At 38.6% G+C, this 17,695-nt stretch overlaps 2 protein-coding genes across 2 annotated transcripts; one reads left to right on the top strand and one right to left on the bottom strand. All coding sequences in view use genetic code 11, as the record gives it.

Annotated features, from left to right (window-relative positions):
* Positions 1-1,149: 1,149 nt before the first annotated feature.
* Positions 1,150-5,976, top strand: EGR_00898 (Limbic system-associated membrane protein; the record flags this gene model as incomplete). The annotated part of the gene is made up of 10 exons (XM_024490147.1): positions 1,150-1,238; positions 1,441-1,523; positions 1,615-1,838; positions 2,815-3,031; positions 3,199-3,399; positions 3,870-3,998; positions 4,565-4,753; positions 5,391-5,525; positions 5,604-5,630; positions 5,792-5,976. 10 exons carry the CDS (start codon positions 1,150-1,152, stop codon positions 5,974-5,976), a joined length of 1,479 nt encoding a protein of 492 aa, XP_024355550.1.
* A 432-nt stretch (positions 5,977-6,408) lies between these two features.
* Positions 6,409-16,904, bottom strand: EGR_00897 (hypothetical protein; the record flags this gene model as incomplete). The annotated part of the gene is made up of 14 exons (XM_024490146.1): positions 6,409-6,563; positions 7,669-7,810; positions 8,065-8,212; positions 8,294-8,456; positions 9,259-9,379; positions 9,776-9,899; positions 11,515-11,659; positions 12,171-12,339; positions 12,597-12,783; positions 13,053-13,210; positions 13,269-13,411; positions 13,968-14,154; positions 15,055-15,246; positions 16,815-16,904. The coding sequence occupies 14 exons, from the start codon at positions 16,902-16,904 to the stop codon at positions 6,409-6,411; spliced, it is 2,124 nt and encodes a 707-aa protein (XP_024355549.1).
* Positions 16,905-17,695: the final 791 nt, after the last annotated feature.

Below are 17,695 nucleotides of genomic sequence, written 5' to 3'. Positions count from 1 at the left end.
ACTTTTTCTACCTTAGCGGCATGGTACTTCGGGTTTTCACCGAAGTTGTAAAAGGGCGAACGTATATTACTAGCATGCAGGAGAGCTCGGAGGTTATTAGCATGGTCGTTGCGTCTGGGACGACTAAAGTGTCCGCGTAGTCAGGTGCAGCAAAACAATGCTTCGCGTCTTCACAGTGCAATAAATGCTAAAATATGTATTGGCTCAGTGGAAAGCAAACAGCCTCTGAATATTTTGGCAGAAAAATGATTTCGCCGCCTGCTACACGTTTAAATGTTCATATTTATTAGTGCTGTTGGGAAACTCCAAGTTAACATGATTGATCGTAATGTTTTGGGTTATGTCATTTCTAATCCTGTTAACAATTACCAAAAGTGATAATAGACCATTAATTTTGCTATCCTTGAGGAGCTGGATTTTGGTGAAATACGTTTTATAAGAGCTTTTCAAATATTTCCAAATGTGGATTTCGATGCCAAATTTTGCTGCTCAGATATCCATTTAAAATTTATTTTAAGTGACCGCGGCCTTACCCTGATCTCGCTGACAGGAAACGTTGAACAGTGACTAAATATATCAAAACTGACCTAAATGGTATTAAGAGGGAGTTTATTTCTGAGTAAAATAAACACGGATTATTGATTATTGTACGTAAATTTGCCCACGGGTTAGATTTACCTTTCGTAAATTTTAACTCTCAATGATGGCCCCATGAGGGGTTGCTCACCAACCAGCAAGCGTTTGCCTGGCAAAAAGTCTACTTTAAATGGATTTGCAAAGCTCAAAATTGGCAAGAGTTTATTCCCAATTCCCTAGAAATATACTTGTCCCAATTAAAAAAAGTGAATAATCAACAGCACTTCCCCCCTGTTTACGACAGTAAACCTGACCCTTGCGGTTGCAATCCGCATGAGAATTGTTGAATTTAACCCGTTAAGTTTTCACAAGCCTGCACTTTCGACTGAAAGCCCGGATTATCCTCCTCCTCAGTCGTCCATTATGCCGTTAATCCACCAATAAACAAATAGATACCACCAGCATCTAACACTTAAATCCCGCGATGACATAGGGTAATTGCATGCCAATAACCTCGCATAGAAAACCTTAGGAAAGATAACCATTACAAAACGGACCAATAGCTTCATCGCTATGGCTCGATCAAGAGGCTGCTCACCGCACAGACAGCGCAGTGATCACAGAAATGCGGATGCTTCTTCTCTCTCTCTTGGTGCTGTTAGGTGTCAATAATGGCTTTACAGCCACTCGAGGCGGAGACATCGATAAGTTTGGTAAGACCTGCACTCCATCTTTCCAGACATTCCCATTAAGCGAAATAGCTTGCCCTTGTTGAAATAGATTATTGTAGCATTCTCCCTGTTCATCCCTTCAAATAACCCTTGAGGACACACGAGACCACAGTTTCCATTTTCGATTGCGTAGAAAGATTATAATTTACGAGCGTGACGCTGAGGGATTGGAAATATGCAATGAACCAACCAAACGCGTGTGGATACTAGTTGATGGTAAAATAAATTGACTTCTATCAGAACCATTCGTTGTAACAAAACAAATGATATTTGTTGTTCATAATTGACCGTATTCATTATTTTTTAGAAAGTGATAAAGTGACAAGTGGAAAGGTTGAGGAGGAGGTTTCACTAGAGGGAAACAAAAGTGAGCCTCTGTATGGTAAAACCGCATTCGACCATATCAAAGAGGCCTTGAAAATTGAACGCAGACTTAATGATGTGGTTTTGGCGGTGATCAACACCTCAACAGTTCTTCGTTGCAGACCTGATAAGGACTTTTCAAACACGGATGGACAGAATGGCATAAAGGTAACTTGTCTTTTACTTGTACCATAGCCTATTACGTAAAAAAGACTTTGATAGATGTTATCTATTTTGTGTTGATCAGGTACCAATCATTCATAAATCTTCATAAATAATGTCTGGGATAAGTAAAGCGCAGTGTTTTAAAGACGTACGCATGGATTTCAAGAACCTAGGTCTTGGAAATCGGAAAACCTGATAGCTAGTTCAACTTCAGAGCTGAATAGAGATAAAATGAGTACGTTTCAATGAATTGAAATGCATTTTTTCAACAATCAAAATTCTAGAATTACCAGTCAAAATGAAGGTGCAATGTTTGTTGCCTTACATTTTAGAATAAAATCCCAATCTGACGCCTCTTACAAACAGAATGTAATGACAGATTAAAAGATGGTTACTGATATGTATAAAGATAAAATCTAGCACGTCTTTGTGAAGGTCCAGTGACTTAGTAAGCAATTATTATGAAATTAGTTGATATGTATAAAAATAATCGATCTAGAGGTATTGGTGACCCATTATAAATTTTGCATGATTTTGGAGACGAAAATTATCAACAACACCAAATCGACATCGACAATCGACCACTGTGATCGCGAAAAGGGTGAAAGATAAGTAGTAATGAGCAGCACCTGTGACTCGACCGATAGGACCTATCCGATGCCTCCGGAAATGAACTTATCGCTCTTTCTCGAAACGACTATTTTCCTTTAAATCTGCTTTAGCTCTCATTATATATCTACGAAGGAGATTTCTTTTGCAAAATCACCTGGGCTTCATTATTATTATTATTATTATTATTATTAATAAAAAAGAACGCATGCCTCATTGTTTTTAACTTCTACGACAATCTTAATAATTTTTTGTACCTAGAAATGGCCTCTAGAATGAAGTCGTTGAAGAAGTTGAAACTGATTCGTTCATTCTTACCCAACAAACTGCAATCATGCACATGAGTCTAGTGATACATGCATCGTTTTAGTTCATCTGGCGCCGGTTGGAGGAACCAACTTATTTGACGTTCAACCACCGACGGATAAGTCAAGACAAGCGCTATCACGTGGTTATGGCAGACTTCAATGAATTTAAGATGGACTTAAGGATTGAGCGAGTAATGCGAAGCGATGAAGGCGAATATATTTGTCTTTACAGAGGTGAAAAACTTGTCCACGAAAAACACGTCTATTTAAAAGTACTTGGTAAGTCCTTCCACCCGAAAATTTATTGTCCATGTTTCCATACATCTTTTGGAAATGAACTATTTTATTAAACTGCAAATAAGACGATTCCTTACAAATATAATGCACACACTATGGGTGAGATCACTGGCTGATCTATAAATGATAACTTATATTTACATCGTCAGTACTTAGGGAACACGCTCTTGTTGCAGTTCCGTCGTTTATAAATCCGAATGGGTCCTCGAATACCAGAGTCGTTGTCCGCGAGGGACTAACTCAAAAATTGATATGCAACGCATCCGGTGTTCCTGCTCCGACGATCAAGTGGTACATGAGCACACCAGATGGGAAGGCGCGACGAGTAATAACCACAAAGGATCAGCCACGTGTGTTCAACTCATTTATCATAGTAAAAAAACACAACGAACTCTTTAGTCTATTCTGGCAACTAAAATCCTGCTATAGTTTAATTTTGTTCTATATGATTGTCTGACAGCTGACCTAGATGTCAAGTGTTCACGGTGCTGAGGTCCAGTAGTTCCGCCATCGAATAACGGAACCTGATCTTCAAACTCTTTTGTCCCAATTTTCACTCTTCCCGATTACTTACGTGGGATAAATGATTCAACGTTTATCTCGATAAATGTCAAAAGACGAGGATTTGAAGTAGTAAATGCATAAAAGTTCATAATTTTCAAAAGAACGTTGAAACAAGTATACTGCTATAACTTTTACAAAGAATATGTGGGACATTTCATTAATGCGCTATTTTTTTGGTTTTATTTATAAATCCGTCCTCTAAAAACCACTTGACTTGAGGTGATGGAAGTTTTTAAATTGGTTATTTCAACTGCAGGATTTCTTCTCTCCATCAGCGTGCTAATAATATCAAACGTAACAAGGGATCTTCGTGGAACATTCACATGTGTTGCCTACAATGGTATTGAAGGGAAGGTTTCCTGGAACATCCATTTAGATGTCTATTGTGAGTCAGAATGAAAGTTTCTGTCTAACAAATGCATTCGACACATTAAAAAACGTGGAAGATTGCACTCATTTGTCAGAGCTTGAATACAACAAATCATTAAACTGATCTCAGTTAACAAATACCGTCAACGACTGCAGACAGAACGAATTTCAATGGTAGAAAATCTGAGTCCATAAATATTACCCACGCGCAACAAATGATGTGACTGTTAGAGGCAGCTACTTCAGCTGAAGCACAATGGAGACAAAAAGGCAAAAGTTGATAAAATAAGCTAGCGCTGGTATCAGTAAGATAAAACGTACGTTGAACATTTCATCTTAATAGAACTCATTCAGACAATCGCCAAAAATTCGCTAATTTCTCTGAAGGCCTTTTAACACAGACGATAACAGTGTGAAGCATTTCACTAAACCTTTAACCGCCATAAATCAAGCAATTAAAGCAACTTTGCCCAGAATACCTCCATAATAACCAGCTAATTTAAGTGACAACAATTGCCTTGACATAATAGCACTTAGATAAAGCGTTTCCTGTACTGTTACGAGTTTCCCCTGTGATTTTAGTCCGACCCGTTGTGAAAATGAGTGCTGAGGTAATCTACAGGAAGCCCTACCAGACCACCATGATTTTCGCTACTGCGGTTGGCAACCCTATATACAGCCTTTATTGGGAGTTCGACCACAAACCTATTCGTAGTGTCAATGGTGACTGCTTCTTCACCCTGTCCGGTGATAAGTACTGCGTTGTTTCAGGTAACAACGAATTCTCACAAGTGAGACCTATATATGTCACGTTAAAACCTCATGTCATTAGTTAGTTTGACTCGCCACGTGGCTGTGTCTTTCGTATTCAATGGCTTGAGCCATCACTCTTAATGCGAAAATCGTGGGACCTTTTGAAGAAGCTGGGAACTGGAGACCACGTAAAAACTCTTGCAAAGAACCATTTTCACGAAGTAAACTACACCCAGCGTAGTTAAATAAGGGTTGTTGCAGTGTTATTATCACTCTGTAGGATTAATGCTTGTGGTGAAGTTAGTATTTTTCTAACTTCACGGTAGGATAGAAGTTATTGTTTGCACCACAAGACTCACTTATCCATGTCTTTCGCTGATCACAGCACCTTCCCCACTACCAATGGTTCCACCTGATTTAGCTTAAACGGTTCATAATTTAACCAAAAAGTGATAATATCACCCACTTTGTCACCTGAACTTTGTGCTTGTCTTTATACTCTCGTATTGTAGTTCTTATGGTGGATTTTACTAGGACCATAAAACTCCTCTAAAAATACCAGGCAAATCTACGCTGTCACACCTCCCATTAAATCCTCAAAGCCTACAGGGCACTACTTTATTCGAATTCGACAGCTAATGTTTACCCATTTTAGATCGTGAAATCGCTAATCCCATGACGGTAAGGACGAAGCTCACCATTTACAACTTGACGTTAGAAGATTATGGAACGTACACATGCGTGGTCCATTCACCGTTCGGAATGGAACGTGGCTCCACAGAGCTCGTGCGTAAGTGAGTCTCAATTTATTCTATTCTAACCGTAATGTAACGGACTACCTTATCATTAATTATTGATGGTACTTTAGGAGAAAAGGAAAAACGTTTGGATTATCGTAAGCTCTTTAAAGATTTTGAACAGTGTCAATATGTAATTTTTTTTAAAATTAAGTAGAATTTATCATCATTTATATGGCTTAACTTTAACACTTTGATCCTACACTCATATTCGAAGAAATAGAAAAAATTAATGCCTTTTCTCCTATCTTCGTCTCAGTGAATCCAGGCGAGACTAAATTCTTCCCAAATTTATGGAACCCATTATCTTGGAGAAATAGTCAGGGCGAGTATGTCTCTCGACATACCCCGAGAATCACAACGTCTGGTGAACCAAAGAAATTCTCACCACTCTTCCTACACATTTTCATGGGTATAAGCATTTATTTTTCATCAACACTTTGATCCTTGATTGTTCCGCTTGTACATATGGGATAATAACACTGAAGACTCGCAATATCATTTAAATGAACCAAAATATTTTTTTTCAACTTTAAGAAATAAAAATAGTGCGAACAATCATCGAACGTAAACTTTCCAAATGTACATTAATGCATTAATATTTTAGCAATCCCAAAAGGTGACACATACACTGCTGTGTTGAACCATACCTTCTAAATTTACAATTTCGAAAAAAGTAATGAAACAGCAGTTGCAAACTGGATTGAGACAGATTACGAAGTACTTTGCAATAGTCCTTGATCCAGACAGGTATCCTTCAGATTAAGTTCAAATTAATTCGGAACAATAAGAACACATGGAGAATGAAACCAAATAACTTTAGTAAGAAGTTGTTAATTCATAGGTAAGATATGTTAATGATTTGAAGTTGCCTGGTTAATTTGTTTTTGGGCAGGCCGGCATAGTGCAGAGGCTTCTGGTAAGATCATCCGCGACATAGAACATCTTATTCACATGATACACCCATCCATCGGTGCATTGATATCCGCCGTCGGTCATTGAAACCGTTACGGTCCCATTCACGGTTGCAGCTTAAATGTTCCAGTAAATTTTTACTCAAAATTGGTTCGGCCAGGTCCAGATACAAAAAATCACTGTACCAATTTTTTACAGCGAAACACCGTCTTCAAACCGAAATGGATCGAAAATCAGCATTTCCCGATAAAACAGTAGGCTCTGAACAAAATTGAGTAACATAGGTATAGGACCGAGTTCTGCAAACGAAGTACACTCGTACGTTTGTGATGCCGTTTACGCTGAATACGATCCACCCGATATTATCATTAGATTACGATGAAGAATAGGTATGCTATCATTTTACATGAAGAAAAAACCAAAAAAGGAGAGTGACTGTGCTCTATCAATGCTGATGCAACTATGCGTCACAAAAACCTTTAAAATTGCACGCGACACTCGCCATATGTAGTGTTGAATGTGCAACGGAAAAATAACTTGTAAAAGAGAGAAAAAATAAATGAACTTGAGAATGTAATGTTTAGTGCTAGCCGGCAAGATTACTGTGGTAAAACCATGGCAACCGAACTGTCACTAGCTTCCCTTTTCTGCCAAGTGACGTCAAAATGTTAGCTCAGGCTTTCAGTTGATAAAACTGCGACATTTTGGAGCTCAGCGATGTTTGAGTGATTTCATCCACCTCATGATGCAAAGTGCATCTGATGAAATAAACCGGAAGTTAATTCATTCAACTTAAGCCAAAGATGAAGCAGATACTGGTGGGTTTTAACTAACATCTTCGTTTTAATAGATGAAACTTTAAGCCAATGAGTATAGTAGGACCCACTTTTTTCATCTACTCCTATTTGGATGTAGTCCTATTGTTTCGACAAATAAAATCCTTTATAACTGAATCTCCTTTCACAAAAGTCAGTAAGACATTTCAAAAGAATGCTCATAAAGCAAAATTTGCAAGTAGAGGGCGAGGAGGTGATGTGACGGACTTCTCGTACTATTTTAAATGCCATTAAGATTACTTGCGGTGCACATAAACCAGTTGTTCACCATTTAGTTTTGCGCATCCAAAAAGCTAAAAATGGAATTGTTAGGACAAGGTGCTGCGTTCGGCGACCATTTGAGACAATTTATTATGCGAATGTTTAAAGAGGCAAACTACCGTACTGTTCAGTCCGCCCTCAACCTGCATCACGAAGCGGACATACTCTAGAGTGAAAGCATTGTTAGCTGTGGCCACATCATACATCACTGATGTATTCAATTCATTCAGTAATAATTGCATTGGAAAAACTGAGCGCCGCAGTACCTGAAAAAGTGAAGTGATCGTGAGCACTCATCCAAATTAGTCATAAATTACAATGGCAAACTACATTACAATTAATTACTAACCTACGGGCATTGTTTTTAAGCACAACTTTTTTCTTAACTCATACTGCTTTGAAAATTGCACAATTGTGAATGCTAACCTAGAGCCATCGGTTCCTGCCAATTTTGATGGCACCAAACTAAGCTATATGAAGAACTAACCTTGAATTCCGCAAGTGGACAGAAGTAACTCACATAAATACGTCGTTCAACACTTTCGTATATTTTTGCTCCCAAATTCGCATCTGCTCGCATGGCATCAAGTGCACCGTTGTCGGCTGCAAAGAACGTGTAGGGACCACCCCTGATTTGATGGTCAAGGATTCCTGTGTTGACGTAGTTCCTTAGTAAAAGCACAGAAAAAGTTAACTTTAGCATCAATTCAGCTAGAGGATGCAATAGGTGAGAGAGATAGCGCAAGTACCTGAATGCCGAGTCACCACCGAGGAAATTTCGCACCGTCTGTGTGGGCAGACCCGGCACCCCAGTTACGAGGTAGACTACTCCGTCTGAACCGGAACTCTCCGAGTCAGCGAGAGCCACGGGTACATAACCATTACCTGGAGTCCGCGCTTCCACATTCAACACTTTTGGAAGGCGAAAAGGAGTTTGCAAGCTAGGTAGAGATCAGCTTGGCAAACTGGTGCTTAACTGCCCTTTCCATTTAATAGAATGTGATAATACACCATCCATGAAAGTATAGGATGTGTCAAGCATTATTACAACTTTTTAAGACAATGATTTGAGAACGTTCAAATATTTTATAAAATTTAGGAAATTCTTAACATAATTGAGCTTGAGGAATCGAGCTGCGTCAGAACATATAGACATCCGTTTTGATTGTCATTTAAACGGGAGAAACTTATTAAATTTACGATAAGACAACTTGGGGCCTTGTGGGCATCTGAGATGTGTTGATTGAAAGCCCCCTACAGTACACTACAGCGCCAGCAAGAGGAAGTAGTAACTATTTATGCTTTACCTTATTCGTACTCTACATTCTAAAATAAAGACTATGCATTGAGAAGTTAAAATTGCGGGATGTCCCATTCATTGATGTAGTTGAGGTCAACAATTCCAAGTGCTTAAGTGGTATAATTAAAGGGAGTATGTTTCATTTTTCCTTCACATGTGCTGGCAACTTGTTACTAACGGTTTTATAATCTATTTGGCAAATACCAATAAAGTCATGGCTTTAATTTTCTAGCTACCAAGAGAAAAAACAGAGCTAGTATGCAAGCATCCGGTTAAGATGGTGCTGCACTAGAAAGCCATATGATGTTCTGGTTAATGTGTGCATTTAAATAACCCAGTGCAGCTCATTTGTATTGAATTGTTCACCCTATGTCCATCGTCGTTATGCGTGGGAATGCTGAATGTGAAACCTACCACTGTTTCTTGTCCGAAAGCGAATTGCATCTGGAATGCTCCCCACAGTGACATATTTATCCGTGGTCATTTGTGGCCTAAGGATTCTTTCGGGAACTATCATCAGTTTTAGATATTCACTCTAAAAATTAGAAAAAATTTTCCATTTAAAAAATGTTGCAGTGCGTAACCATAAAACAATTTATGTTTTCCAGAACTGAGTTTGTACGATACGAATACTTAAAGCATGACGAACAGGACAATGGTTAAATCATGCAAACCTAAATGCAGAAATGATTTAATGAAAAATAAACTATCTTAATTTTTTAGCAGTCTCCAGAATATATGATGAAATTAAAAAACATCAATGTGAATGCTATCGAAAAGGCAGAAAGCTCTACGCGAAGACATAATTGAGTGCCTATAAAACGCGGTGGCAACGCTCGGAATTGTAAATATTCAGATGGTACATTGAAATAAGACTGATATTACACCAGTATTTAACTATAATTTGAGGCAGGGTTTCACCATTCCTCACTTGGTTAGCTGACGAGAGAGTATTGAACTGAGTCCAGTCGACTGGTGCAAAGACAGTCTTTTCTGTAGTTGATTGTAAAATTGCGTTGCAGGCGGTATCCAGCGTACATACACGAAGAAATGTGCTGGTATTTTGTTGCGAAAAAGTAACACTACAGGTGAAGCGTTCACTTAAGAGTGTTAATGCTTAGGGTATCAAAATCAGGTAAAGAGGTAGTTCACCAAACTGTTGTGGGGGAAAAATCAAAAGTTTTACAATAATAATTTAGAGTGACAGTAACGATTTATCAAAAATAAACTCTTTTTTAGCAATATTTCTTTGAAAGGGGGGAATTGTAGGCATCTGTCTCAGACATGAGTCCAAAATTCATTCGAAAATTAGCAGATGAATTCCCCCTGTAGGACTTTAAATAAAATTATAAGGTGGTGGTGATCTGCAAAATGATTAAATTGGTCATTTTATTGCATATAAAACCATTCATAAGAGGATCTGACAAATGCAGAAAACGCGAGTAAGTTGATAGAGCTATTTATAAGTTTAAAAAACATCCATTTAAACGTTCTAGAAGTTTCTGTCCGAAAGTTGAATTCCCCCTTTCCGCGTCAAAGACCCGGACTATCTTGAAACTTTCTTATTTTGTGGTCTTTTTGAGTTCCGGGTTATCCTCATTGGCCAATATTGTGAAGAGACAATCTATACTGAACAATAACCTCTGCAAACAAAGGTCATTTAAAAGGATGCAAATACGTGAGAATGGTGACCACACCAAAGCTGCCTGTAATCCAGTCATACACTCACATTCTTGGAGTTAAAGATCCCTGCAGCGATATCCTTGTCTCATGGTTGTTTGTTACATAGCAGTTTATAACAAAGATGCTATAAAGCTTAAACCTTTCATCGGAGTAAATCACTAAGCCATGCTTTACATATGTATCGCCCTATAAATGCTAGAAACGAGGTAATTCAAAGTTAATTTGAGTAATACATGCATTGTTAAATAAGCAACCACCAGACTAAGGGGTGATGAACGATTTTAATTTTACATTTGGTAAAAGCCCAATCGCCAGCAATAAACCTCAGAACAGTAATGACTTCAAATCGTGTCTGTATTTCGAGGCCATTTAGTAGACCGGAGACCGTTGCCCCAACAAGTACCAAAAACTTCATTTATGTGCAGACACCAAAGACATGCCATTCTACTATCAGCGTTCCTCAATTGCATTTTTCACATCATCATAAATATGAACACGTTGGTGTTGATCCAATGCACTTGTGGTAATGTAGCTCGTTCCCTAATCCCATGATTAGCCCGTAATATTGAGGGGTTTGCTACTTTATGCATTGGAAATTTACGCACAATTATCAATGCAAGAATGGGAGGCAATGAGGTAGTGAAAATAATAAACGACTCTACAGTAATGGAACAATCCAGCGTACCATTGGGGACCAATAATATGCGGAGCCACTAACGTAAAACGATGAGATCGCACTTTTTATTTTAAAAGCACTTTTAATGCTAAAATTTGAGGGATGTGGGCAATTAATGCTCTTTTCAAAAAGCCAATTCTATAACAACTGACACATTGAACGCTCATGAATAGATGAACGGAGTATTCAAGCAGCAACACTTTATGGATAACCAAACTAGTTTCATTTCCAAGTGAGCCCTGGTGAGAGAGGCGTTTACAAATATGGAAAAACGAATACTTCTGCTTTCTAGATTCCATATGATTACTTACGGTGAGAGACGAGCCAAAGCGTCCTGCGTGGTTTCGGATAAATAACCGAGCGGCGCGGAAACGGGTATAAGCACGGCATTCCGCAGCACCACAGCCAAACCTACCGTCTCAGCATAGGAGTTTTGTACCGTTATCGTCAACGCGCCTAGCAGTACACAAGATGAGTTTTTGGCTAGACAAATAATACCCATCTGATTTATCTTTCAGTACAAGCTATCTGTCCACCCATCAAGTGTTTCTAAACGGCTCATTTTGCTTTTAAGTATATTTACATTTAGAAGACAGTGGCCATCCACAATTGCTAATTACATGTCGAAATGAAGGTGTTTTAACTTCCACTGGGCTCTGACTTTAATAGTAAATCATTGGGACTCTTGAAAGGAATAAAAAGTGAAACTTTAGGCTCAATTATAGATGATTTCCATGACTAAGGCTTATAGAATTAATATTCTAAAAATACCTTACAACAAACTCGAAAGTATTTCACAGTATGTTTGTAAATTACTGCTCATGATAAAAATAAGAACTGAGGTTTCAACAATGCATACTCAGTGAGTATATTTTACTTAGCAATTGATAATATGGATCAGCACTAAAATTGGCGAATAAAATGACCACATTAAAAACCAGAGAAGTTGGCAATTAGTAAAACTCACTGTTGTCAACGGAGCCGGCCATTTTGCCGGGTGTAAGAGATTGAGTGTTTACGGCTTCCGGAAGTGGATCGTTAGGAAAACCGACGTAGAAGTTGATCGCTCTACCACTCGATCCTCTGACCCATCTCGGATAGAAGAGCTGATTTGGAGCGTAGTGATTAGCCAATACCTGATAAAAAGACCAAGGGCGTCTGAGGTGCACAACAAGACCTTAATTTTAAGGCAAACCAAATCATCTCTGCCCACCACCCTCCAAGCGCTTATATGATAGCCTTCGAATTAACTTAAATTACAAAGTGCTAAAAAAGCAGAAAATGCCACCAATAACTAAAACCTTATAGGTAAGAAAAACACTACCACAAATTATAGTATTATCGAAAATGTACACAATGAAAGCTTTCTTACAGCTTCTTGAGAAGTACATACTTTTATCATGAGCGTCTCGTTGTCTAGAAGATCCTGATATGTCTTTGGTGGAAGCTGATTCCAGACAGAATCGGGAACCACAAAGTACGTCGCGTAAAGGGTCTTGCCCATGTAAATCTGGTTGGTAAGTTGAGTATAAAGGGGTGTTCCCGTTATTCTAAGCTTGTTCCACAATGTAAGCATTTTTCTAAAGTACAAGAGAGACACAATAGTTAATGGTTACATCACTTGTCGGTAGATTCGAAAACACGTTGCTTGTAATTAATTCACTAAATATGAAAATCAGGCTAAAGGCTCACAGTTAAAAGTGTTGGCATCATAACTAGGAGATTTCATAAATTCATCGACTTTGAAGCAAAGTGTCCTACTTTTGGAAATTTATCTTTACTTGTAGACCGTACATAAAGGCCTTGAATTGATGTGGTTGATCTTTTCAGACAAAACGAACAGACTTACGTCAAATCTTGTGCTTGACTTAGGTACTGAAAAAAACCCATGGACTCATAGGGATAATTTACGACTTTGTCCATGATTTGAATCATTCCATTCGTAGCATCAACATCTGCTCGCTCCACTTTAGCATCATTGATGAAGTACGCCGCCGGGGTTCCTGACTGCAAAGAAGATAACAAAGTGAATAATTAAACTAAAGCGCTCGAATTACAAACTCACAAACGAGAAGGCATAGCGCGGACCAACTATTTCGTTGTAAAGCGCTCCCTTGCCAAACCCGACGTCAATTAACGGCAGCGCTACTCCAGCAGTTTGCCAGTTCTGTGTGGACAGCTTCGTTGGAATTGAACCCGACTTTGGGCCTTTACGAATTGGCAAGGAAGATAAATGTCTCGTTAGACTAGAAATGAACAGCAAAGAGCGTTTTCGAATTCATTAATCACAAACCTACACCTCGGACAAATACCTCGTTGCATTCTTTAATTACGAGCAAAGAACGATTAAAGATATCTTAAAGCCAAAAGCTTCCTTTTCCCATAAAGACTTGCAATAGTTACATCAAGATAATACTTTGGTTGAATAGCACATTGACTCTTCGCCATAAAGTAAGGGTTAGGATTTCGTTTCTGTGACAGGCAGTATTTTTACTGGTTCACAAAAATATGCAAATCATTAAGTAAGATTATTTTTTAGTGGTAGAATTTAAGTTTGTTCGTCTTGTTGCCTTATTAAGCGTCATAAGTTGGGTTACGGCACAAAATTTGAAATTACTAACAAAAAGCCCTGTATGAATAAATTATTTTGGATTTAAGTGCAGCATGGTATACTTTTGAAAGTTTGGTGGTGGGAAATTCATTTTCATCGGTGAGGAGGCATTATTGAGGCTGTATGCTAAGTGCTCAAAGTCATAATACACACTTTCAAAGTACATTCCGTAAATAATTTTCTGCTTCTCCTCAATTGAGAGCGTTGGCCAGGCGAGACTGGCCGCACGCAGGTTCCAGGCGGCGTTGCTGGGTGCGAGGACGGTGAGGCATTGGCCCGCGTCCACACACTTCGAACTATTTATTGCAGTTATCCGCGAATCTAGTAGATGCGCCCAAAACTAAAAAGCAACAAAGGACAGCTCTAAATCTGCAAACTTTTTGGATTAGCAGGGATACAAGTTGGATCCATCGTAAAATCAGTTTATCATCCAAAATTGTACCCAATCTAGGGGTTTAAAGTGTCAGTAACCGCAAAGTGGGAAAGATCACTTCTTTGTACTAAAAATCTATCAAGGTCTCAATGGGAAGTAATGAGTATTAGGACTGATATCATAAGCATTGGTAAAGTAAGTGAAATATGGTTGCATTGGTTACTATGGCAAAAAGCAACGCTTGTTGCAGGATTTATAGAGCATTTTACTAGAATTACGATTAAGTCTATTCACATTTATTAGTTGCATGGGTTTACTTGTACTTTTAAAAGACATTGACATTGCGACGCATTAAAGGTGTCCAAAGTATTTGTTGGTGAACTTTATTTACACAAAAAACGACATCCCACCAAACTCAGGTTTAGGTTCGATTTTTCCAATTCGTTACTAAAATCCTCTTGCAACATTACTACTGTAATAATAAGTCTACTTTAGCAACCCTAGAAACATTTTGGACATCAGCTCGCAATAAATATCCCTCGGATCCCTGAAGAACTACATTCGTTTTAAAATAGAAGACTAATGACTGAAGTTAACTTTATAGTAGATTTATGTAGCGAACTGCATATCTCGGTGCTGCGACTGCGTAAAGGCATCCCGACAACAAAGGCACTGCTTCCTTTTTGTATTTGGTTCAACAAATTCGCTTTTATGCAACTAAGTGTAAGAAGATGCAGAGGCTTACCATTGAAACATCAGGAGTGGACTCAAGAGTCATCTGTAAAGTCATTGTGGGTGTGGTTTGTGCCCAGGTCCCCACAAGACAGAAAATCATCAAGATGAGCTTGAAGAATGCCATTGGTGAACCGATGGCACTGCCACTCCAGGACCGAGGCCGGTGTAATGCAAAGGCGAAGGCACTCCACACACGCGCGCCTCGGTGCTTGTGCCTCCGTGCGTGCGTGTCTGCTCCTCTGAGTCATTGGCGAGAACGCACCAATTGCGTGGGGGCAATAGGCTGAAGCGCTTGTGCCCTTGCGAGCGCCACGTCGCCGTCGTCTGAGGCCACACCCTGTGTACGTACAAGTAGGCCACTAACATCGCTGTCATAGCAACCGATATGACAGTGAAACAACATTCACCTACACCTTGAAGTCGTAAGGTGTTACGTGCCAATATTATTAACTTGACCGACCTTAGAACTTAATTAAATGCTAATCTACTTCCTGCCAGGGCACCTTAATATGTTAACAGTTTAGTCCCAAGCATTAGATCCCATTCGCTGCATTAGAGTGAACATAAGCCGAAGGTTAGTTGTAAGAAAAGATCGTTCAGGTTTACCCTTCAGCTTGGAATGGAAGATCTACCGAGAGAACAACGATTCCCTAACATCATCTCCTTTACTAAACAAAGTATTTCCCGGATCCCGAAAAGTCACTGTCAAGTCCACTGCAGACCTTCAACTTTCAAAAATTGCTAATGTTTTTTTACTAAAAGTGGGGAGGTTTTGCTTAGAAGTGGACTGAGACTTATATCTTTTTGCCCAAAAGAAACCGGAATTTCGTCGGAAGAGGTTATATAATTGTGCGAAATTCTATATCTTTAATAAAAGCATTAATCCCGAATTAACAAGATGCAGTATCAAACAATCGTCCACGGAGAATGACTTCAGCGTAAGAAAACAAGATTTTCGCGACTAGCTAGCAGGAACCAGATAATTGATGACTTGTGTGTTTTTAATTATCTAATGGTATTTAATAACAAAGTTATCCTATTTATTCATTTTTCTGCCATATTCAATAGGAGTTGCAACACAACAAAGAAGAGAAAACAGTCACCTTTTATGTTGAGATTAACACAAATAATGGTTTGAGTTAATGTTTTCAATATGGTATCCAAACACTTGCAATAAACAATGCTTTTTAAGATGCCTCTGTAAATAACGCTCAGAGCCTCATGAGCAAAATTCACTCATATCACACCTGTTGCTTCTCTTCCCGTCCATTGCATAATCTCACTTGGAGAATTTCAGTTCTCTTCTGTAATTACATTCTGCTAAATCACTTTTACTAGCAAAGTAAGGGTAGTACGTGCATGGAAATTGACCTGACGAGTTACCTTCTCGCTAGTGCAGTTGTGATGATTCAAGAAAAAAATGAGGGCCAAAAGTTGATTAGAAAACAGAAAGTTATAATACAACTGGCAGTTAGATATCAAAATTTCATCTTACATTATTATTATTATACACTTATTCCAAGTGCATAATAAAACATTTTGTCTTTGCATTGGCCTTATAAAACAAGTCTTTGGGATCTGTTAGATATACCCGCAAATGGAAGACACTAGCATCCCTTTAAAACATTTAAACTACACAACTTTATGAAATAAATGCTACTAGTGTAAAGCGTATTCTTCGAGCCGCACTAGACAGTGAATGCGCGTGCCATGAAGGTTCACTCTTCGAAAACGTGAATGCAAGTTAAAAATAATTTCCAAATAAAGTTTATAGCAATAGATGACTCAAATGGAACAACTCTCATCTACTGGGGAGGGATGCGTGACATTTCTGCCATCGGTTAGGAATGGATTTCGACACCACTCCACTTTTTAGGTGAGGCAGTGCGTACCGGCTCCGCGTAGGAGAATTGGGAACCTTTAATTGGATTAGCGAGAGAACCTTGCGGCGTATGCTGCACCTCCGCTTCTTCGCCAAACATAATCACTACCAGTTGACATGCCACGCAGCAACTCCTATGTAAGTTATTATTTCATCAAAATCTACTGATATTTATTATGGAAACTTGCCAGTTGTAATGGCTTTTAACGTGAATCATGTTTCAATCTAAGCAGCTTAACTACAATAACTCCTAAATAATCTCTCTCTCTCTACGCCTTGCCGTCGACCTAATTACGACTGCTATTTTCAGCCTGTTTTTCCGTCAACAGATTGGGTCTAGTGAATTTAATGAAACATTTATTCGGTCACTTTAACCTAAAGCCCCTCAGCTCAGATAAAGGTGAAAATTAAAGTAATTTAAAGTTGAAAGACATGTAAAAAGAACTTATTTACCGGAATATCCTAGCCATCTACTCCATGGACGGATATTTTTCCACTCATATTTATCTAATAGCATGTAAATGGGCTGTTAAAAAAGCCACAAAATAAGATTTGTACTGCTTAACCAGTAAGGACCCTTTGACACGTCTTATTTACGACTGCGAATAATTATCTTCAAAACTAGCATTATAATAGTAAGTTTACTGTCGGTCTCGGTCTTTTAATAGCTGCTAATAAATTTTTCAACCTTCCAAACATTGCTTGCACTATCGCTTACCTTTTATTACGAATGCTTGCCTTGTTAAAACAAATTTGGTTGCTCCCCTCCAGTTCAATCAACTTTCTTCCCTCTTATGTGAGACTATCAGTAATTCATTCATATGTAGAGGACATTCAAATTCTTCTTAATCTAGATAATGCGGTAATGTTAACATTACTATTGTTTTTAAG

Source organism: Echinococcus granulosus, assembly GCF_000524195.1.
Source record: "Echinococcus granulosus chromosome Unknown EG_S00003, whole genome shotgun sequence".
In the NCBI taxonomy this organism is placed as follows: domain Eukaryota; kingdom Metazoa; phylum Platyhelminthes; class Cestoda; order Cyclophyllidea; family Taeniidae; genus Echinococcus; species Echinococcus granulosus.
Note: the sequence above shows the minus strand (reverse complement) of the source record. Positions and strands in the feature narration are given on the sequence as shown.